The 25197-nt window shown below is 33.8% G+C and overlaps 2 protein-coding genes across 3 annotated transcripts in view; both read left to right on the top strand.

Annotated features, from left to right (window-relative positions):
* LOC149781391 (polyamine-transporting ATPase 13A3-like) overlaps nucleotides 1-25197 on the top strand; it is a 364470-nt gene that overhangs the window by 70448 nt on the left and 268825 nt on the right. The window contains exons 6-8 of one of the 2 annotated variants that reach the window (XM_089935485.1): nucleotides 4123-4164; nucleotides 18743-18828; nucleotides 20259-20333. In XM_089935485.1, coding sequence (XP_089791611.1) covers nucleotides 4123-4164; nucleotides 18743-18828; nucleotides 20259-20333 — 203 coding nt within the window. The remainder of the gene's footprint in view (nucleotides 1-4122; nucleotides 4165-18742; nucleotides 18829-20258; nucleotides 20334-25197) is intronic. The other variant, XM_089935486.1, reaches the window with a different exon arrangement.
* LOC149781392 (uncharacterized) lies at nucleotides 9427-16690 on the top strand. Its single transcript, XM_089935487.1, has 2 exons — nucleotides 9427-9749; nucleotides 11416-16690. The coding sequence occupies exon 2, from the start codon at nucleotides 15070-15072 to the stop codon at nucleotides 15715-15717; it is 648 nt and encodes a 215-aa protein (XP_089791613.1). The 5' UTR covers nucleotides 9427-9749; nucleotides 11416-15069; the 3' UTR covers nucleotides 15718-16690.

Below are 25197 nucleotides of genomic sequence, written 5' to 3' on the forward strand. Positions count from 1 at the left end.
CTCTTGGCCACTTCAAAATAGTGCTACATCTAGATAATAAGTGATATTATTGTACATTGTATCTTGGATTAGAAAAAGTAGGTCAGATCTTAGACATCCACAGAGAGGTGACACAATATCTTTTCAAGGTGGACATGCTAGATTTATTCAGTTATTGAGATATGTTATCTCTTGCACATTCCTTAGATAGCAGGGTAAATTATTTACCTATACAGTAAAACATGACTTGAAAGAACACTGTTATGGGAGACGAACCTGCCTTGAGAGACCAGATTCTTTGTGCACATATAAAGTTTTATGTAGCATGATGACCACACTCATTTAAGTGAGCACCTGTCTTGATATACAATTTTTGCAGCAAAATGGGTGTAGTCTTAAGACTTAATTTACTGCATATATAATAGGTCTCTGCTAGGATATATTTTCCAGACAGTGAATGTGAAATTTTCAGAGGATGAGAATCTTAGAAATCAGTGTGTCAGAGTTGGAAAGTTGCAGGTAAAATAGAACAGAATGTCAACCAAAGAACCATTTTAGACAGAGAGCATGGCAGAGTTTTTTCAGTGAAAATCCATTTATTTTCCACACTGATTGGTAGATAACTTATGAGATTTGTGACAAGTTGTGGTATTAAGATTGTGGGAAGGGGGAAGGTACATAAGGAATACCATTACCTTCACAAATTCCTGTTTGCTTACATGTTAAACCCAAGATGTAGTTGGTCCTAAATTAAAATGGTGCTGCTCAGACATCCATTATGACTGTCACAGTGACCATCTTGAAAATCTTGCTAGTGCTATTGTTACTGAATGGATAGTCATATTAATATTCAGTTTAATGTCTAGCTTTATCTACATGAAAATGTGCCAATTCTAACTTTCACTATGGCCACCAAGGCATCCAACTTGAAAATCTTGTTATCGCTCATGATGTATGTATATAGTAGCATTTCACTGTGTCCTGAGCACAATTTTAGCTATATATTGTGCCATGTAAAGGAAAAGTGTGAAAAATTTAAAATGAATTGTACAGTAATTTAGGTAGTTAGATCATTCCAAATAAATGTAAACATGAAGAACAACAAAGTACATGTAAACATAAAATGTAATGATGTTAAAATTCTTTAAAATGCATATAAAATGAACAATAAATGTAACAAATGTAAAATCCTTGAAAGAGTCCTAAAGTAGTCCAAGCATTTAATGTGTGGTACATCATGATACACTTTTTTCATGCAGTTTAAGTGAAAATATTTCTGTCTCTCCTTATGGAAATAAAGACAGTCAACAAGAATGTGCTCCACTTTCAGTGGATACTTGCATAGTATGCACTTGAGTTGAGGTTCCCCCCTCAGGAAGTATGCATGAGTCAAGTGCATGTGTACTAGACATGAACATCACAATACCATTTCACCATTGCAGTTTTTCTACATGAGAGCTGCTAATCTCCAAAAGTGGATTTTGATATTGTGTATTTTGTTTGTGAGGTTTATATTCTACATATTTTGACAGCATGACAAACATGCTGATTTATACAATATTTGAAATCAGTATATGGAATCTTCCATATGGTAATGGTTGACTGCAAGGCAGCTTTGGCAGTTTTATCTCCATTTTCATTACCCTTTATATGAATGTGACCAGGAAGCCACAAGTATAGAATACATTTCCAGATTGTATGAGAACATAATGTTTCTATATCTGGAATATTAATGGGTTGTCAGATTTAAGATTCTGTAAGGCTTTCACTGTGGAAAATGGATCTGAAAAGATGATGAGATTTGTAATTTTGAAAAATTTCAGTGTAGTTCAAAACTTTGAGTATCACTGTATCTGCAGTAAAAATTTAGGCTTTATCTATAAGTAACCAGATCAAGATGGTGCCATTTGGAATTGCAGCTCCAACTTTATCTCATCTTTTGGAATATCTGTATACAGTGCTGTGATAGGTGGCTCAGATTTCATAGAATTTTTACTCTGAGAAAGGAAAGGCTTTGTTGAAGACTTTTTGAATTCACAGGATCAAAAAAAAATATTGGGAAGTTTTGATAATTATGGTGGTAATATTGTCCTACTGACATGAAGTTTTCACAAGAAGACTTGCGATGTCTGTTGGTTTTAAAGAAAATGATTCCTCTTGGATTCCCATATGGCCACCATAGAGACCATTTTAAAACTTTTATTATTGCTACACTTCCTGACTAGATAGTCATATCAACATGGGGGTTTCACTAAAAAATGTCTTATCATGTAGAATTGGTACTAAATAAAAATAGATTTGATCTGGTTTGCTGTATATCCACCATAGCAGCCAGTTTTGGCTTCTTTTGAACAAAAAGTCATATACACAGGATTTTCTCGAGACCAATATTCTCTCATTGGTCCTAGACGAAAGTAGTTCCACTTGGATATTCAGTATGGCCATCACAGCTGCCATCTTGAAAATCTTATCACAGCTCCTCTTGAATGGATGGTCATGTCAGCAGCGTTTTTCTTTGAAAAATATTTTATGATGTCTAGTTGTTGCTGAATGAAAATGGCACCAATCTTAGTTACAGCTGCCACAATGATCATCTTAAAAATATTGTAAAGAATTCTTCAACTTTTGGTTTTTACCCAAAGTCCAAAGGTGCTTATTTTGTTATAAATTAAAAGGGTGCTGATCTTACATCCAATATGTTGCCACGATCTCTAATTTGAAACATCAATATTAGAGGTAGTTTCAGCAAATGGTGTTCATTGTGCCTTTGTGCAAGTCAAGTCTCACCTGTAACTGACCATGTCAATCAAAGTCTTTTAACCCTCGTATGTAAATTGTTATATGGAATAAAGGTACTGAAAATATCCTCCAGATGTCCAGGTCTTAGGACAGCAATATATTCTAGTGTACAAATTAAAATTATGCATATTTTCCATAAATATTTCTGAAGCTTATTCCTTCCAGTTTTTGTTCCATATATGCATTCAACACTGACATGCATCCATCCATAAAGGTTTTCTTAATGTGTTGGTTCCATATATGCATTCAACGCAGACATACATCCATCCGTAAAGGCTTTCTTAGTGTGTTTGTTCCATATATGCATTCAACACAGACATGCATCCATCCGTAAAGGCTTTCTTAATGTGTTGGTTCCATATATGCATTCAACGCAGACATACATCCATCCGTAAAGGCTTTCTTAGTGTGTTTGTTCCATATATGCATTCAACACAGACATGCATCCATCCGTAAAGGCTTTCTTAGTGTGTTTGTTCCATATAAGCATTCAACACAGACATACATCCATCCATAAAGGTTTTCTTAATGTGTTAGTTCCATATATGCATTCAACATAGACATGCATCCATCCATAAAGGTTTTCTTAATGTGTTGGTTCCATATATGCATTCAACACAGACATGCATCCATCCGTAAAGGCTTTCTTAGTGTGTTTGTTCCATATATGCATTCAACACAGACATGCATCCATCCGTAAAGGCTTTCTTAGTGTGTTTGTTTCATATATGCATTCAACACAGACATGCATCCATCTATAAAGGCTTTCTTAGTGTGTTATGTTCCATATATGCATTCAACACAGACATGCATCCATCCATAAAGGCTTTCTTAGTGTGTTTGTTCCATATATGCATTCAACACAGACATGCATCCATCTGTAAAGGCTTTCTTAGTGTGTTTGTTCCATATATGCATTCAACACAGACATGCATCCATCCATAAAGACTTTCTTAATGTGTTTGTTCCATATATGCATTCAACATAGACATGCATCCATCCATAAAGACTTTCTTAATGTGTTTGTTCCATGTATGCATTCAACACAGACATGCATCCATCCGTAAAGGCTTTCTTAATGTGTTGGTTCCATATATGCATTCAACATAGACATGCATCCATCCATAAAGGTTTTCTTAATGTGTCCTTTTCATCACTGATTGCTGTTTTTAATACCTATAAAATGTTAAAGTTTTTTAAAACAAGTATTGAATGTGCTGTTCATTTGTATTGTTATTGTAACTAAATCTGTCAACATGCAGACTTTTCATTGGATATTAGCTGATCTTTGTCTGCATAATTTTTGAGCCTTAATAAACTATATAATTCTAATTTCCTTTTCAGAATGGTGAAGTTCTTCCTGAGAGTATTTCATTTAAGATTTATGTATGTGAAAATTTAGAATCTGCTTTTTCAATATAATCAGGATACAGGGTTTATTTTATGCAAATAACCAGGTGGTGGTTTCTTTCATTAGGTAAATCTATATTTTCCCATGTATAGCAAGCAACAAGTTGTGAACAGCCTGGAACCAGTCTGCCACTTCATAATTAGATAGCAAGCCTTGAGATCATAACAGTGAGTTAGAGTTTGAGTTTCCATGAACAACCAAACCAGAAATGAGCTTTCAATAATAATGTCATTTGTAATTCATCAAAAAAGAAATAGCAAGTTCAAGAGTTTAATGATTAATTCCAGGGTAGGTTATATTTTACATTGTTTAATTATTTGTATGATTTCATGCAAATAATACAAAACCAATTCTTTAAATTTCTTTAGCAAGAAATCTAGAGGTCCAACTCAAAACCCAGCATTTGGATTTGATATATGGACTTGATCTATCTCAATGAAAATTAGCAGGCAGATACAGAAATCATCACAATCCTGTAAGATGTATGTCTCTGACTTTATTCTACCAAAGCTACAGAAGGGCAGAATGTTCTGACTTTGAACTTGAGCTTGTGTTTTATGCTCAGAAAGTTTGGAGAGTATGACATCTGGGAATTATAAAAGTCCTGAGCTTGAGTTTGAACATGAAATTGTGATCAACCAATCAGAAGTAACTTGAGTTTTGTAACATAAGTTTTGATTGGCTGATAATGAAATTGTGTGATTTCCAGACCTGCTCATGCCTGATGTGGTGGCAGATCTGTGGCACAATTGGCTGTGAATGATACATGGGTAAATTTAGTGTTGTAATTGAGATGCTTTACTTAATATTAAAGTTGTCTTTTTGTAGACTGACTTTTTTATTTTCTTCTGTCTATCATATATCAGCAGACCTCTTTTATCTCTATTGATGCAAATAAAAAATTAACTTGTTTGCCCATGGCTACTTTATTTTTTTGTTTTCTAGAATGAACCTAGTAAAAAAAAAATGTGCCATACAAAATTACTGTTCATTGTCACTAGGTAGTGATTTATTAAGGTGATCTCAGTTCCCAACAAAAAAAACTTCCCCATTTTTGCAAATTTTTTAAGTTTTGTTCATTTACTGCCATATACTTTTTCTCTCATTTAGTCTCTTTGTTTCAAATATGTACCAAATATACCTTCAAGACATGATGAAAGGCAACAATTTTCTGCATAGTTATTTATAGTCTTATACTTTTTACCATCATATAACTTCATTAGAATAGCACTAATAGATTACCTGCTATTACATGGCTGTCTCTTTTCATGGTTCTAGTCACTAGTTCTGGGTGAAAATTCCAGTTTCCAGATAGTACATGGGGATATAGAACAAAACAACACAGCCTCAGATCAGATGCCATAGTTACTTCCATTCATTCAGAATATTGTTTACTTTCCTTGGGATTAAATGTGTGGTTAAACACATCTTTGGGTACCTAAGATTTTCACTAATCCAGGTTTTCTTTTTAACCATCATTTTAATCCATATTTGTACTGCAGTTGCCCATGCATCCCCAGTCCCTGTCTTTAATTTCAATTATTGGTATACCTGTTTATAATTTTGTTGAATGTTTATTCTGCCTTGTGAACAAACTGGTGAAGCAATGCTTCCATAAATGTATGCCATTGTGGGTACAGATATCGGGGTAGGTATTATTCTTAAAATATTTCATTCTGGGTTTTTGTTGTTTGGCCAGTTTTCTTTCTGCCTTTCAGTAATGCCACAATACATTGGCAGATCAACAATAAAAGGGCTTTGTGGGACACCTATCCCACCTATTTAGTGTAAGCTAAGTGTGTAGTAAATGAGGTTTACTGACTTCTTCCTGGACCTGTCTTAACCTCCTCTCACTGCTGATGGTATTGTAGACTGAGCCATGCCAAATATATATGATGCCTACTTGAATTTAGACTGAGCCATGCCAAATATATATGATGCCTACTTGAATTTAGACTGAGCCATGCCAAATATATATGATGCCTACTTGAATTTTTCTAAGTTTTCCCTGAATCAAAGCAAAAATCTGTTGAGGGTGGTCCTTCTGGACCTGGAAACTATATTTTGCCAGTTAATCTCATGGTTCAGGTTACATGCATGAAGTCTATGGGCCCTTCCACTCCCCAAGAAGGAATGTACATGTAGTTTGCTGCAAGAAGTCACTCCCTCTTCAGTTAAGTCCCCCTTTCCCCGATGTCCCAGTACACTTTCGGAGGCAGGTCAGACGTCACAGACAAAGCAAGGGTCCTCAACAATAACAGCTGGCTAAAAGTTTTGTTTCAACATTTTTCAAGGACACCCCTTTGTTTGCATGAGACCAGTTATCATTAGTCATCAAAACTTAAAACCAAGTAAAGAAAATGGGTTTATCTAGGGATTTGTCAGATGGTTATGAATTAGATCCTTTTTTTAAATCTTTGACTTGATATGCAAGCTTGCTTTTAAGTTATAATCCAAATATCCATCCCTTTCAAATTTCCAGATACCAGATTTGTAATTCATTAGTACATAAAATTGCCAGACACCAAATTAATTTTTTTAAGCTGAGAGAAAAAAAATTTCAAGTTGGAATGTAAGCTGGCATATGCTTTACTCATACTGAAAAATGCAAGATTAAATAAGTGACCATCCAAATTAGAAACTTCTTTAATCACTCCAAGTTTTTTTTTATATAAATTTTTTTCACTCCAGCTGAGTCTTTTAGTTCTCAGAGATAGACTAAGCACAATATTCTCAGAACTTTCTCACTTTTAGCAATTTATATCTGTGAACTAGAATGTAAAGAAGGCCATATTTTATACTTTCATTGCTACATTTTGAATCAAGGCATTCACCTTTCCTATGGTGAGGCCAATAATTTTTCAAGACACAAAACCATAATTTTATTTTACAACTGACATTAATGCTTTCACTCTATGGGAGTATGTTCAAATAGGGTGGGGCTTGGCACTCTTACTAAAATCAATATGCATCTAACACAACTAGACTTTTGTTTTCACTTCTCTCAAACAACATTGTGTATGAACACGCACAAAGAAAAACAGAACTGCAAGTAGTAATCTTTATTTGTACAAAAACCAGTCCAACATCAGCATGTAAGTGTTCTTTATTTGCATGCAGGGATATAATACAACCCACTGTAGCTATTCGAACAGATGCCTTGGGGTGGGTGGTGTAATTTCCAAAGGGGGGAATGTGTTGATTTTGTTGTCTCTGTTGATTGGCAGAATGTGTTACTATAGGATCTTTTGTGCACGTGTGCCAGAAAATCAGGATATTCACTATTTGATTGACATCATATAGACCTCCCTCACTATAAGGCACCCCATGACAAGATAGTTACTTTTAAAAGGCAGGAAGTCATGACTGGATCCCATTTCACTATGTAATAGTAATATTCTATATAAAATAGTTCAATATAAGGCAACCTCATATACAAGGCAGTCCACTTTTATGGTTGTCATGAACATATTTATTGTGAGGGAATAGTCTAAGTATAATGAGCATTGTAGACACTAATTGAACAGGGAAGTATGTGTTGGCAGATCTGGGTCTATTATTTTAGTAGTTGTTTGCAAAGTACACATGAAAAAATATGGTTGGTGTGACTTTGTAGTGGTATTTGCTTTCCTAGTCAGTCTCACTTTCCTATATCATTTGGATGACTTTGGACATTTTAGCAGTAGTTTTTAATCTTATTTGATTAAAATCATTAGTTGAAATGTTTGATTAAATCTGAGCTGATCAGACAAGGAAATAGCTGTGAAAATTGCAGTGTTTGATGCTTAACATTGATATTATAAAGTTTATAAAATATGTCATAACTTTTACAGTTATGTCTAATTTCCTTTTCATACTTATAAACTGTATAAAATCTACTGAATACAGCATCTCTTATAATGTTCATATCTTACAAATAATTTGTATGATATTTAGCTTGATGTTAACATTTTGCCAACTGTTAGTTTATTTTTTCCCATCTTGGAATTTACTAAGAGTAAATTCCAAGATGAGAAAAAATGAACTAACAGTTGGTTATTAGAGATATTTTGTATTAAAATTTAAGTTTTATTTATTATGCTAGTAGAACTAATCTGATACAAAAAAAGGTAATTTCAAGACCAGTCATAAGTATCAAGACATTGTATGAAATGTGCAAGATATCTTATTTAATAAATAATCCCAAACCAAAATTGATCCTTGCGGTTAGCTTGCTGCAAGCTTGCCACAAGGTTGCAGCAAGCTTGAATCATCAAAACAAGTTTGTAAATAAATAGTTGTTAGCTTATGCAGCTTTTGCAAGCATGGCACCATTTTTGGTCATTTTTTTACCAGCATCTGCAAGCTTGCACTTCTTGCATGCTTGCATAATTTGCAAGCTTATGAAAAGCAAAAGCTTCCACGTATTTCCAATCCCAGTTTCTTAGAGAGTTTTTGTTCATTGCATGTTATGTGCATGTAAACTGCAAAATAACTTTGGAACAATTTCAGATAGCAATTGTACAGGAAATATTTTATGCTAAAGATGACCTCAGTTAATTTAATAATGTGGATTATTTAATTTCCAGCAATTACATTTTGTTATATATAATATTATCAAAATTATCCATTTTTTAATATGATAAATATCAAATATTATTATTATTATTATTTTTATTATTATTATTATTATTATTTACAGATACAAGATTAGTAAATGAATATGATTTCATTTCCTGTTATTATACATTTCCATACAATATCAATGCTCAAATAATGAGATTTTTTTACCCAAAAGGAGGAGAGAAAAACCCCACCATTATTGATAAAACTCCATTTTTCTGAAGCTTTTGCTTATCATCATGTATCTTATATGTGTCCCTGTTGTTATTATTGTAAATGTTGTAAATAGTGTAAAATAGCATGATGATGATGATGATGATGATGATGATGATTATTATCTGCTGCCAGAAGAAACAAATCATTGGCAGTTCTTGCTGTTCTTAATAAAAACTTAAAATTTATATAATTATTGTTTTGAGAAAGAGATCCCATTTTGCCAGCATTAAAAAAAATAAGGTTCATAAATTTTGCTTTTTTTTTTAATGAAAACAAATAATCAAATAATAAAATAATAAAATCACGCAAGATGAAAAGTGGTTTTCCACGACAGAGACCTAATTCGGCATCGATACATCAGCGGCCGTTACTTCCCTTAGTCTTAAGACTGGTTTACAAATCCAAATCTGCATTAAACATCTGAGTCACGAAAATAAAGTAGAGAAAAAGCATCCTCGGTTTCGCATACGCTCCATTTTCAAGATTGAACCACAGGGGCTCGTTGCAAAGAAAATTTGGAGTATCCGTCCTGAATCAAGGGATGGCGGTTCAATTGTTACAGGTCAGAACCCCCATTCCTTGATTCAAGGATGTATATTCCTTATTTTCATTGTCCCTGTGATTGAACCATAACAAATTAGCTCGTTAATTTGAGACATTTCATTGCAAGCAGTACCAATGCATGTGCAGCAACTGATCATGGAATCCAGAGATAATTTAAAGTCACGGAGTTATCATATTGGTGAGTAAAATCAAACGTTATTTAGCATTTTTCTCATTTACTGGACTGCAGTTTGGCAGTCAAATATAGTGTATTATATCGTTGTGACATCAATTTCGGAGCATCATGTGTTTCGGAGCGGACATTTTATTTTGTTGCTATCACGTGACAACATATAACTGATGATGCAATTTTCAGAAGGCTTCATAACAGTTATGTCAAACTTGTTGCAAGTAAATACACATATTATGCATAACAATGACACAACCCCTGTCCAGTCACCTAATACACCTTTAAAGTTATATACCCATTCAAAATACCTTTATTTTTCGATGTCGATGTAACTTGTTTGTTGTGAACCGTCTAATGCATAAAGTCAGACGACTTATCTCCATCCACTTTGCACTTAAAGAAGCTCATTATTGAAAAAAATTATCTATTTCGCTGTTGAATTTAATGACATTTTCTTTTGCGTTCTTTCCTTATTTCTGGTTTTGAATAAGGAAAAAAAGTAATAAAATATATTGAAATCAATATGTTTTTAAAAAGATAAATATTTATATTTTGGTACATTAACATTTATGTAATTTAAAAAACCAAACAGTATTAAACGTGTCAAATGCATCACATGACGTTTGCATGATTTTCATAATGGTAAAAAACTCGTTATGACTGAGAAGTTGCAATGAAAGCATACAAAGATGTTAAGAAGAAAAAATTGACACATATTAAGATTATTTATTGTTATATTTGCCATTGCCATTTCCTGTGATCGTACATTTCTATTCTCATCTCAATGATGGCTGCTCGTGGTGCTTTGATAAACTGCTGCCAAACAGATGACTTAATAAACAAGAAAAGCAAAGCGTGGTACTCAAATAAACTGTCACTGAACAAATGTCTTTAGCCATGAATAGTTTTAAGTTTTGAATTTTGGTACAGGTATAATAATGATTAAAAGTGTAAATGAACTTTTAATAAAACTTACATTATTTACGAATTATTCAGCGATTTATTCTTAAGGGCTCCAAACCAATACCGCAAGGATAGTATTATTGCTAGTGTTTTCTTAAAAGCCTTAAGGTGACTTTTTAATCTTCCTCCACATAATCACTGAGATGACAACTTTGAAGATCATTATTATATACTGTTGTACCTGTCAAAATGCAAATTTTGATGCAGTGTTGTCAGTTATCGAAAATATGTTGATGAATTATGAAATATTACATGCAAGCATCTTAATCTCATTTCCTTTTTTTTTTTATTAGGGACATATTTTTGGTCACATATCAAAATCAGCAATTACCCACATGCAATTAACTTTAATTGAGGCAAGTTCCGAGGTCACTGCATGGATGTATTTTTAATTATTTTTTTTTTAATTTTCAAAACAGATGGCAGTGAGTTCTCAAAATAATATCAACTGAGTAAATTCATTGCTTATTTCAGTTTAAAGATGTAAAGTACCAATCACTTGGCAGCTGTCTTATCTATTTCAAAATGGATGGTAAAACTAATATTTAGGATCTCTTTAAAAGATGGCCAATTTGTGTATTACTTAGAAAAGTTTATATAACTTGTGAAATATTTATCTAATGTTGAACTTAAATGAAATGCCTTTGCCAAACAGGTAAATAGTCAAATATTTTGACCAGGTTACATTACATGTTGCTGTATTCTATTTCAGTGGATGGTACCTAACTCTACAAGAAGGGGAGGATGAATGATTTTATTCTGATAGGATTTGTGTAGAAAAGGGGGTTCAGTGTATTTGAATGGCTAACATTATTATTTATCACCTAAAAGTGTACAGTTTGAGCAGAAGGAAGGGGAATGTAACCATCTTACAGCATCCTTCCCCAACTGGATTTCTTTTTGGATGTGAAAAAAGTTTCTGAAGCCATCAGACAAACATGTGAAGATTTTCCCACATATTCAAGAAAACACCCGTGCAAGATTCCTCAGACTGAAGAACTTGACTTTCTGTGTACCAGTCAGAATTTCTGGAATGTTCCCTAAATACATTGGATATAATCCAGCTCATGTGATTTTTAGATTCTCTTGTTCATGCGAGATCTACCTAATTTAGAGGTTAAAATGCACACAGGACTAACATAAGTTAGATCTCATGTGAGAATTACATCTGTAAAAAGTAGCCAATTTTGGTTTAGTTGTCATTTTATTTTAAAGTAAAAGTACCCTAGAGTAATTTCATGTTTAATATGATCTTTATAAAGGGGTAATTTAAGCAAAGCTGATACCACATTTGCAGTCTGGACAACAGGACTTTGCATTCCAAAAAGTATTATAATTTTACCATTGATGCATTCAAATGCAAACATGAATACACCCATAATGGTCTAAGTTGTTCTTTTTATTGTCTGGTAAATGCATTATCTGTTGTAAATTTGCTGACAAGTGCTTTTCGCCATACAATGCAGAGAATTAGCAAAAGAATTTTGTAAGAAATTCATATCTTCCTAACATCGATTTAAAACTTTATACTCGAAGGAAGGCCGTTTCAGGATATGTGTATTTTGTAAATAAATCTATTTAAGAAACATTTGAAATTTGTTCCATTTATTTCAGATTTATTTTATATATAATCTCCTTTTTAATTTTTCTGAAACAATGCTATCACCTTGAACAGTATTCTTGACTGGTCTGTAATGTCATTCATTCTTCATGCAATATTTTCACAGCAGTGAATCTTGCAATAGCTTGAGCAAGCTTGTTTGTTCATGTAAGCTTCTTTGTTCGTGCAAGGTTGCACAAGCTTGTTTGTTCATTCAAGCTTGTGCAAGCTTGTTGCTTGTCATTGCAAGCTTGCACTAGCTTGTTAATCTTGCAAGCTTGCACAAGCTTGTATATATTTAGGATTGTGCAAGCTTGCAGCAATCTTCTGCACATTTGCAATATTTCTTTCATGTGGTTTATGCAAGCTGCTGCAAGGTTCCACATGCTAACTTGCAAGACAGTAGTTTGCACAAGCTTGTACGACTAGCTTGCAATTTTGGTTTGGAGATTTGGTAACATAAATTTTAACATATCTTTTAAAGTTTTGACATATCTTATGTAGCTTAAAACACACCTACCTTTCTAAAGAGATGCCAGTTTAGCATGCCATAGTTTCACCTATTTTAATTTTATTTGGAATCCAATGTAGCTTGTACCCCTATCTACATTTGACAAAATAAAAGCACCATATTGCTAAGTTCTGCTTGGAGCTTGTTCTGTCATCAACAAATAAAATTTGTGTGATTAGCCTTAGCCAAGCTATTCACTTGTAATGGATTGATACAATAGTGTTTGCATGGAGATGCAGAAGGTTGTTTTTAAAAATCAAAATATTTCAAAGAAATTATTCATTTTCAAATTTTCATGCATATTTTAGCAATATTGTTTTTATTTAGTCATGTATAAATAGGGGTATAAGTTACACAGGGTCTTGGAGCAAACTTCAGTTAATAATGACTGGAAGAATTAAGAGAAAAAAATTGACATTTTTATTTTATAAAACCATGGTTTAGTTTAATTTTCAGCCTTTCTCAGATTGTTAATTTCTGAGATTGTTAAAACTGTTGGCCCCAAGTGGTCTAAAGCGCTCACCATTATGGATCACTGCCGTTTCACCTCTGTCTGCATGGGTTCGAGTCTTGTGCTCTGCAAGTGTGGGTATGTGAGAAAGCTTGCCATTAACTTCTTCTGGGTCGGTGGTTCTTTCCGGGTTCTTCCTCTACCATTGATACTGGCTGCCATATATAGCCTATCTTGTGCTGAAAAATGGCATTAAATCCTGCAACAACTGTTCATCAGTTTGTATGTGTGTATTAAAAAAGTTTAGTAGTATTTGTTCTAGGATTGAATCAACATAGTAACTTTTCTAGGATAGAGGTTGGACTTTGTTCCAACAGATGCATGTAATCTTGTCAATTTGTGGACAAGCCTTACACACATTGTCCAAGGGTCATCAATCCACTTTGTTCCCTATCAACACTTGTTATATGTAGCTAACTGAAACTTTGTTGTTTTAAAAACATTCCATCTTGCAGACAAAAGAGTCCCTGCCCAAGTCAAGCAAAATCAGTTAATATTTACACAATGGAACCTATTCATCAGAAAGAAAATGATGATGCAACTTCATGGACAATATTTAACGAAGAGATCATACACATGTACTTTAATAACCAAGTACGTTAGTGTTGTTGGCTGCATATTCCTCTTTGATTTGGCTTGTACATGATTGATGATTACAGGCCTTAGATTTGTGCTCATACTGTTGGTAGTATTATTTTGACCATTGGAAAATTCAACTTAGATCCCCATCAGTTTGGATCATATGATCATTCCAAATGTGAACCAGACATGTAATCAATCAGCTGCCCCCTTGCTCAATGCAGTTTGCAAGCAGTGTCAACATTTGATGTGTTAAGAGACTATCAAAGTGTGAATATGCTAACCAAATTTAAGACATTGGAATCAATCCTTTCTTTGAACCTGCCTTGTATATGAACCAACTTTAGCCATTTGCAATAAATAATGATTATGAAGAAGTAAAATGACCTTTCCACAACTGGTATAGTAAATGGGTCTTGGATACCACCAGGAAATAAGGAAGACATCTCAGATGAAGATCAGTATTCTATATTAGAAAACCTTTGTAACCTTACCAGTGATGTTGATTCATGCCGAATGGATATTTGTAGCTGACACAGAGATGTCTGAAAGATGTGATCTAATTATCCATGGCTTTGAAAATGATGGACTTGTTTCCTTTAACAATTTAGGATTATTTTCCTCACGAGGTGGGGAGTCTGATTAGCATCCTGTGTTCTCTTTCAGCCCTTACAAAATGTGAGAATCTCCTGGTAGAGAGCCTTTCCCCCTCCGCAATAGTGCCATGGATATCGTTCCTTGGTTACAAGATAGGGCAGACATTGCAGTCTGTGGACCCATTTTGTACATTTAGCCTGGGTAAACAGAAAGGAAAGGCACCACCAATCTCCATCAAAATTATCAAGAAGGGATGAGAGATATTATTTGCTAAGAAGGTCCAGAAGTGGGGTTGGTCCCATCACCCTCCAAAGGAGATTCTTCAGACAAGGACAATCTTAGTTTTACATTGCCTTCTCTGGAGTGAGAGAGGGAAAGAGATACTAGGAGGGACAGTCCTGTCTCACCTAAGATAAACAGGCTTAGGATGATTACATTATATTTATAATGGTTGACTTGAATTTGCTCAGTAAATGGTGGCAATTGGACAGTACCCCTCCACTGGTTTCCCCAGCCCCATTATAGCTATTGGGACCAGGCAGTGGTATAGGTATAGGAGGTTGTCTGGATGTTTGAAAAAGTGGTAAATGAAGCTTACTGCCTTCTTCTCCCAGACTTGTTTCCTGAGGACAGAAGTATTCTCAATCTGGAGAACCTCTTGGAGGTTGCATTGCATCCAGATCTTCTGTTGCCTCCACATTCCACAATGGTCAGGGAGCTTACACAGACATTTTCCTTGGACATGAGTTTGCTAGGCAGTAGAAGGGGTGGTCTGTCCTCTCTTCTATGCTTTGACTATTGGTTTCTGATTCAGCTATCCACTCTTCTGCTTAGCCTGTTACTCCCCCCACCCCTTGCCTTGAAACTTAAGACCTGTCCTATCATTGCCATTACTTTGGATACTGACATCTTTTCAGTGTACTCCTTCAGTGAGGAGTCAGTTGGTACTGGAGGCTGTAGCAAAGACATAATTTCATGCACTTTCCATGTCCATGGCACCCTATTCACCTCCACAGGCATGTTTCGTTTTAACATGGTGAAGGTCTTGCTAGACCACAGGAAGAACTTTTTAAGATCTGATCCTCTTGAGGTGGAGAAGCACATTCATGGACATGTCCTTTCTGTGACATCACAGGATTTGAGGGCCCAGCAACACAGGTCCCTATCAGCAGTTCTTGGTTATTTGAAACAGGTCAGGAAGCGTACTCTCCATTAACATTCATTTGGACCTTACCCCAAGTTGTTCAAGCTGGCCAATTGCAGAAGTCTCAAACAGCCTCAATTTAATACTCCCTCTTGCCACTCATTTGCTTGACGAGGCAGTTGGAAAGGTCAGTGTAGAAAGTCTTTAGACTCCACCCCATTCTACAAGGAGCAAGGGGGTCAGTCCTAGGGAATTGCATGCTGTGTGTAAAAGTAAGCATGCATGTGTTGAACAACTATATAATATTAACAATATCATAGAATCAGAGTTTGCACTATTTCATTTTTCTCCTTCAAAAAGTGACGGCAAAATCAACTAAATAAAATCAGTTTACACAAGAAATAAACTCTATAACAGGTTAATTAACTAGTGGAATTTTCTCTTTTCAAATGTTAACAAGATTAGCAGAGGAACAGTATGGAGGGAGTTAAAATAAATGAAATGCAGAGTGAATTGAAGATGGTGAAAACTCAATTATTATTGCTTTTTATCTTAAATGAATTGGTATTATATAAGTAAGATGATGCCAGAATTGAGAAAACATGATGGTAGTTAAACTAATATCCATGAAGATATTTGATGAGGAAGCTACTACTATTCAATTGTTTTATAATGCGGTTGATCTTGAATTACTTTCAAGTTACAGAGATATAGAAAAAGTGAAGAATGCTCAAAATAAATCTTTGCAAGAACCTATCTGATATTTGCAAAGAGGCATGTTGAAGAATAGGCCAAATAAATGTATGAATTTACAGTTAGATTTGTTTAAAAAAAGTTGGAAAATATTGGTTCCTGTTTTTGTAATAAACTTCTTGCATTTATCCAGAGAATTATCTTCTATGCCAAAGGAGAGGGCAATTTCATGTTTACAAATATATGGCCATAATATTGCTTAAAAATGGTGGTCAGTATCTCTATTAACTGTTTTATATGAACTAGCCACTACTTGCAAATAGAATGAAAATGGTATAGTGTGATGTCATAAAAACAAACTACACACAATTTGTTAAAGGTTGATATACTGGTACAAATATCTGCAATTTATACAATGTATTGTTTTAATACAAAAATATATACTCTCCAGATTTAGTACTAGAGCAGTCTTAAAGCATGCATTCTATTATTGAGTATGTCTTTTATATACAAATTGCTCTTTTTGCAATTTGAGCTAAGATATTATAAAATGGATACATATCTTTTGTAATGTAAATCTTATGTACTTGTGAACAGTTTGTGTTGTTCCTTGTAAGACAGTATAAGTGGTTTCATAATTCGTGTAGATTTTGATAATATGATCAGGATAAATACAAATACTGAAAATATTGGAATAAATAAAAAAAAACATATTTAATATCTCAATATATAGATGATACTTTCCAGCTTTAGATGGTTCTAAATAATCATTAAAAGCTGCATTAGATTTTATCTATCAGTTTATAAATTTTCTGGATCTGATGTAAGTACTGAAAAACAGCAAAAGTCAATTGGTTTTGTAGTGTAACAGACTGTGAAGTTTAATATTGTCAGGAGTGCGATCTTGACTGGATCTCTACTGAATTCACTTTTCTTAGCATAATATTTTTCTAAGAATTTAAATGATAGGTTAAAGTTAAACTCTGATCCCAAAATTGGAGAAGTTAAAAATCATGTTCAAAAAGAAAACTTGCACCTTATGGGAAAAAAGTTATAAAAGTATGGCATATTCAAAACTAACTGAATTGCTTTTACACTACCAAACCCTCATCAGAAAGTCTTTCAAGAATTTGATTCACCTTTCTATAAATTTCTTTTGAAAGGTGCAAAGGATAAAGTGAAAAGAAATGTGATGATTAAAAGTATGAAAATGATATGAAGGAGATATGAAATGGCATGAAGTACATATGAAAAGGACAAGAAGAAGATATGAAATGGCATGAGGGACATGAAAATGATTGGAAGGAGATATGAAATGGCATGAGGGACATGAAAATGATTGGAAGGAGATATGAAATGGCATGAGGGACATATGAAAATGATAGGAAGGAGATATGAAATGGCATGAGGAACATATGAAAATGATTGGAAGGAGATATGAAATGGCATGAGGGACATATGAAAATGATAGGAAGGAGATATGAAATGGCATGAAGGACATATGAAAATGATAAATATAATGGACTTACTTAAATGAGTGTTAAGCTGACCTGGCTGAGAAGATTCTTAAAAATGGATGGAAAGGGGACAATATATTAACTAAAATTAAAATTTCTTTTGGAACATATTTTGTTACGAATGTATCTAAAAGCTTATTGATTTTTGACATGTTTTTACAGCTGCTATTAAGTAAATTTGAACAAACAATTAACAACAAAAGTTTGTTGCAAATACATATGGTAGAATTGAAATATTAATACTAGTATTGGAAATAATGGTATTTTCTGAAGACATTATAAGACAGGGGGAGATAAGAATAACCATTGTGACCAGGTGACTGCTGAGAAAAGGTGATCAGTAGGATTGGTTTGACTGCACACACACACATGAATATGTATATATATATATATATATATATACAAATTTATAACAGTGCAAATTCAAAATGGTTTGAGCTAAACAAGCTCTTCATCAGGGACAAAACTTAAACTTAACACACAATCTATGAAAAAGAATCACTAGGGGCCAATTCAGACATTAGATATAACAATTCAAAGTTGTGCAAAAATAATAGATGAGTGGGTTCTTGCATCTATCACATTGTGAACCAGCATGTTTTGATCTTATTTTAAGTTGTGAACAAATGACAGAAACTAAGCATGGTGAGAGATAAATGTCATATTCCAGAGTTGAAATTATATCCTGAAAGGATTATGCAAAGAGCTTCTGAAGGAATGATGTTAAGATAATTGTGTGATAAAATAATGGGAAAGAACTATAATAATAATTAATAATAGTAATACTACTAATAATAAATAGAATAAATATATATATATATATATATATATATATATATATATATATATATATATATATATATATATATATATATATATTCTTATAGAGAAACAGCGATCTCATCAGATACTTCATCATGAAGAAAGTCAAATACATCTGGGACTACAACGGTGGCCGATTTCACAAGCTGGTGTAAGTCATTCATATAAGGCATAGTGGGACATCTTACATTCACAAGAAAAGGCTCATAGTAAAATTGGCTGCATATTTTTCACATCAGATTTCACTTTAATCAGGTGGGATCCATACAAGTTGTACTAATGTTGTAGGGAAGGTCACCTTTTAATACATTATGATAATGCATGTCTTGTATGAAGTCACATTACTGTTAATTGGTTATTGTCAGTAGCTTCACACATTCAGGTTTACCTTTTAAAATTTGTTTTCTGAGTATTTACTGAATATTGTTATTATTTCTACTGCTGAGATTGTCTTATGTGCACTATGTGCATGTATGTTGTTCTCTACCAGATTTGTTTTCCATACTAGATTACTGTATGTTCTCTCCCAATCCATACTAGATTACTGTATGTTCTCTCCCAGTCTATACTAGATTACTGTATGTTCTCTCCCAATCCATACTAGATTACTGTATGTTCTCTCCCAATCCATACTAGATTACTGTATGTTCTCTCCCAGTCCATACTAGATTACTGTATGTTCTCTCCCAATCCATACTAGATTACTGTATGTTCTCTCCCAATCCATACTAGATTACTGTATGCTGCTCACTATAATCTCTCCTTTGAACTAAGTCATCACTGACTTAATCGCTGATCATACTTTGTTTTGCACAGCGAGACAATACACTAATTTCAGTATTCAATGTTTACATATGATTGTAAAACAGAGAACTGAATCTTTAATTAGCCAGCTGGTTCAAATTTGGCATGGAAACATTTGCTTATGCCACAGAAACAATATTTGGATTGTCAGTTGCTCACCCCACCCAGATTTTAAGGTAGTTAGCTTATCTGAGAGGTCTGTAATGAGTGATGGAATCAAAAGAAGCCATATATGGCTATTTTTGGGACCCAACAACTGAAACTTTACCAGCCTTTACAGAGAAGTTCTGAATATTGAATGATAACTGACTTGATTGACTTGTAACTCATACCTTGCTTCATCAGAGATAGTTCAACTTGCAGCAAATACATGAAAATTATATATTCTGTGATACTGGCAATAACACAGCTACTTTTCCCACCATCCATCAAACAAATTGCTTCAACCCTCTCCAGTAATGATAAAGGCTGCATTGCTTTTGGACCCAATATGCTGATATCTTTGAGTTTGACATTGTGACTGGTGTATAGTGTGTACATTACAAGCGAGATATGAAACGTTTATTCATCAGTTTACATATTCAGTAAAGTGCTCAACAGCTTGAAATAAATTTATTGACACTGATAGTTGTTGAAGTGTCTTGCATTGATGTTGTGCTACCATGGTGTGTCTCTGGGCAAGGCACTTTAGTTGAATTGCTTTAGCACAGTACAGTTTGTTTTGATGTGTCACTAAACACCACTCAGTAACCAGTTGAATTAATGTATTCTTTTCAGGGGTCTGGAGGATGGAGTTTCCTGTTCATACTTCCATCAAATCAAGGGTTTGTCTTATGAAGAGCAGATTACCAGGTATATTATGCAAACCAGTGGTTCCCAAATTTTTTTGGGCCACTGCCCCCTTAGTTATCCTCAGCACCCCCTACTTTTTCCCATGACTAGCATTATTCAGCATTAGTGCCCCCTCAGTAATCCCACCATTCCCAAGGAGGTGGTACTGCCCACTTTGGGAACCACTTATGTAAACCTTTCAGGAAACAAAATTACCAGAATAAAGAATCTTCAGTTATCATTCAGATCATTGATAATTAGCTCATGCTATGATGTTGCTATTGTACTCAAGTCACTTGTTTCAATATTCACATATACATATATAATGCCACATTGTGTATCAACTGTTCATGTACCATTGGTTGAGGGGAGCTATTGTACTCAAGTCACTCTCTTCAGTATTCACATATACATATATAATGCCACATTGTGTATCAACTGTTCATGTACCATTGGTTGAGGGGAGCTATTGTACTCAAGTCACTCTCTTCAGTATTCACATACACTTATATAATGCCACATTGCGTATCAACTGTTGAAGGCAGTTTCTTTTTATGATTTCTTGATGGGGATTTTTGTCCATCTAAGGATGAATTCTTATTGTATGGATGAAGGTACAGTAATTTCATCTTGGAATATAAAGTAGGACAATATTGAAAAGTAATACATTATTAACATGAAGCAACATGTCATTTAATTTTGAACATCACGGAAAGCTGTGTGTGTCAGAGATGCACTCCATTTTGGACTCCTCTCCAATGAAATTCTTACAGCTACATTGGACAGTGGCTACTCCAGAGGGACAGAACTGCAGTGTTTGTCATGCAGTCAAAGACTTCCCAGCCCAAGCAGTGCAATTTGCATGGATTATTCATGCAGTTGTACATGATAGATTCCTGGATGATGCAATTTAGATCGCATTCCTGAAAATGTTAGTGACATGCTGCTTATTGGAAATAATTGGAAACACATGAATACTTTGATACTCATTATGAGAACAGTGATACAGTCATCCATGCTAATGAGTAATCAGTAGAGAACAGTGATGCAGTCATCCGTGCTAATGAAGTAATCAGTAGAAAACAGTGATGCAGTTATCTGTGCTAATGAAGTAATCAGTAGAGAATAGTGATGCAGTCATCTGTGCTAATGAAGTAATCAGTAGAGACATTGATGCAGTCATCTGTACTAATGAAGTAATCAGTAGAGAACAGTGATGCAGTCATCAGTGCTAATGAAGTAATCATTATGAGATTTTGAGATACATTGTGTAAAACAATTATTGATGACTGTCAGCAGATGAATTACCAATACAAATAGTTGAATGAAAGAACATTACCCGAGTGTGATTTGTTTGATAGAATTTTCACACGTAATTTTAGTTTAAAGAATGGAGTGTGCGCATTTATTTTTGCACCTGAATTGAGTGTTGCAGACAGTGTTGACACTCTTGATGAACTTATATAAATAAATCTTGTTGTTGTTGATATAAAAGAATTTGATCCAATGTCAGCAGTCAGGTAGTGGAAGGGAAATCAACACAGCCATCTGCATCAACAAGACAAAGAAAATGATTTTTATCTACAGATGAATATTTAAGTAAGTAAATTTACCATAGTGCAGATGTGGCAGTGTTATGATCAGTATTTGCTAAGTATATAAATAAATAAAAATAAATAAAAAAAATGTGCAGAAACCTGTAGCAATTCATATGGATTAAAATAGTTTTCTGCTACCGCCTGATGAGACCTGTGGAAGGGTTGAACATTTTATCTCTTAAAGAATATATATTGCAACAATAGATTCATGTGTGTCTATCAAGTCAAAAAGTCCAGTTAAAATCGGGATCCTTGATATGCATGTATATGTACCTGTCAATTTTTTTAAAGCCAAGTCAGTAGATTGAATAAAAAACATAGAGATTTGGATCTAAAATAAGGAAGTTTTCCACAGTATTTGTAAGCATCATGTTTTACAAAATAAAACAAAACACTTAACTCATACTGCTTCTTTTCGATCAATTCTGATCATTCATATCAGGTGAGCTTTCATCTAGCTTGCGTTTCGGCATTTTAAAATTTTTTAAAAATGTTAATCAAAATTCTCAAATATATACTCATATATATGCTACTTACTCTTTCATTTTTATGCACTCTTTATAGTACACAAGCCCACTGATGACTAATTATTTTGCACTTAACCCTAATTAAAAGATAATGATATAAAAATTTTCATGAATTACATGAGTGAATGAAACTATTTAAATCTGTTGTACTTCCCTGTTTGTCCTAAAATATATGTCACATGATAAGTGTGCTGTGTATTTATGACAACAGTAAACACAGGTGATAAAATAGTACATGGCTTTTGTGGATTGCATATGATACAGTACTTTATAAAGGCTTTATGGGTGAAACAAAACAATTGGCAGGGATAATGTAACAATTGGGAGAAATTATAAGATTCGGAGATAGGTGGGGATGACCCCAACAATCAGGAGTTTTTTCTCCCTATGGGATAGTTGACAAGTAAGGCATTTCTTGTGTGGCCTTAGTGAACACAGCATCATATTGCTGCCACTGCTTATGCAGAAGTGCTTTCTGCTGTCTTTTTTCAAGTAGACAGCTGTTTGCACATCTCGGTTCTTCAGCTTGACATGAATGATTGTTAAACCAAATTCGATTGGCATTTTGGGCCATGGAAAAAGCATTCTCTTCTCATTTGAATCTTGTATCAAGGAAGTTTACAAATGTGTGTTTAAAATACGGACTGTTTAGGCAACACAAAATGGTGTAAATCCTCATTAGATGATAGTTTTAGTCAGGATGATAGGGATACTGACAACTTTTTTAATTTACGAAGTTTATCAGATTATTGGTGCAGGGAAAGTATTAATATTAGGAGATACCAGTGAGGGATTTTGAACCCGAAAATGATGTTGATATGAGTCAGATGTACATGATGGATGGACAAAAAGCAGATGGCATGCCACTTACCTCCCCCCATGTAGTAGTTTTTCAAAGTTAAACATAGAACAGGCAGAATAGCAAGCCTATTTGAAACACAGACAAAATTAAAAGCAGAATGCAATTTTCATTTCATTTCATGAAACATCTTAGCCCTGCAGGATCTTGTGCTACATAACTATATATCTCTATTAGGGTTATGGAATAAATAAGAATCTAAAAATGATATTAGTAAGTGAAGATAATTATTTAATCAAAATACCTCTTGTCTAAACAACCAGACTATAGCATCAATGGACTTTAAACTTTGTTATGTATATATATATATATATATAAATGTTAATTTTCATGATTTAGAGATTGTAAGAGTAACTTAGTAAATAGCATGTTAAATAGTAATTTTCTTAATGGTTGTGGGTTTATGCTCTCAGATGCAATCATTTTAGTAAAAACATTACGCAGCATGAAGATAGTGGGTTTCTACTTTAGGATGAGGTCATTTGTTTGGTAAACATGTTTTGTGGTCTTTTTACCTTGGAAACTTCCCTGGCTGAGTCATACCAAAGACTTACAAAAATGGTACTAACAGCTGCCTCGCTTGGCGTTCAGCATTAAGAGGTTAGTGTTAGGACTGGTCGGCCTGGTGTCAGGATAATGTGACTGGGTGGGACATCATGCTACATGTCTGCGGCAAGATGCCCCAGTGCTAGACATCACTTTAAACTGCCACACTGCAGACATTGTAGTGATATGACTGAAAAATTGTTAAAGCTACATTAAAAATCCAAATCACACACACACACACACACCTTGGAAACTATAGACAAAATCTTGTTGATTATATTGATTGGATTCCCTCTTGAAAAACCAGGTTACCTAGTTTATAACTGGTTAGCTGCTAAAGTACCTGATTGATCTATCAATCATTAGAATCCTGTTCTGATTCTGAAACTTTGTCTTATTTTTTTTTATAAGGGATGCTTACCTGCGAATTAGTTCTTCTGTGCTTAACACTTAAAAAAGATTCAGTTATTTGGGAGAATTATTTATTCTAACTATTAACTTGAATTACAAGCTGCTTATAAATAGTGGATTATGTAACTAATTTGGAATTACTGTTAAATCATTTGAAAACATTTTGGATTATATAATTGTGATACATCAAGACTGTTAAACATCCGACAATTCCAAACTAGTGGCACAATATCACAGTATATTGGACTTCTTTCAGAACACCACTGGAACTTGTTTGGTATACTGATAACTTTGGAATTGTTACAGAACCTTTAGGACTATTTAGTGTTTTATTCACCATACTGTAAGTTATTTTTTAATTGTCCACTTTGTATTTTAGATAAATACATTATTTGTTATTCACCATACTGTAAGTTATTTTTTAATTGTCCACTTTGTATTTTAGATAAACACATTATTTGTTATTCACCATACTGTATGTTATTTTTTAATTGTCCACTTTGTATTTTAGATAAATACATTATTTGTTTAATTTAGCAAATGAAACTTGTTGGTTTTCTTTTCTGTTACTTAGGTTAAGGCCATAGAGTCATAGCATGAAAATTGGGGGTTCTTCCTGCAATATAAATTTCCTTAAAATATTTCAGAGAAATTAAATTTGTTTTTGAAATTTAATTTTACTTTGGTTTGGAACTTACTCTGGTATTTTAATTTCACATATTTGAGAAATCCTAATGAAACCAACAAACTTTCATCATGTCATCTAAAGTGTGGAGCTTTATTTCAGATCCTGCCCAGGAAGTTTTAGAGTCTTTAGAAAAGGATGAGTTATTTGAGTTTGGCAGATATTATCATCATTCTGAAGCAAAGGCTTCTTTAATGAAGTGAAAGATAAAGAATATTTTGGTTCATTATTTGGTGAAAAAGGGTTTTCTTGATAAAGG

Source organism: Sinohyriopsis cumingii, chromosome 15 (genome assembly GCF_028554795.1).
Source record: "Sinohyriopsis cumingii isolate HCF-2022 chromosome 15, ASM2855479v2, whole genome shotgun sequence".
Classification (NCBI taxonomy): domain Eukaryota; kingdom Metazoa; phylum Mollusca; class Bivalvia; order Unionida; family Unionidae; genus Sinohyriopsis; species Sinohyriopsis cumingii.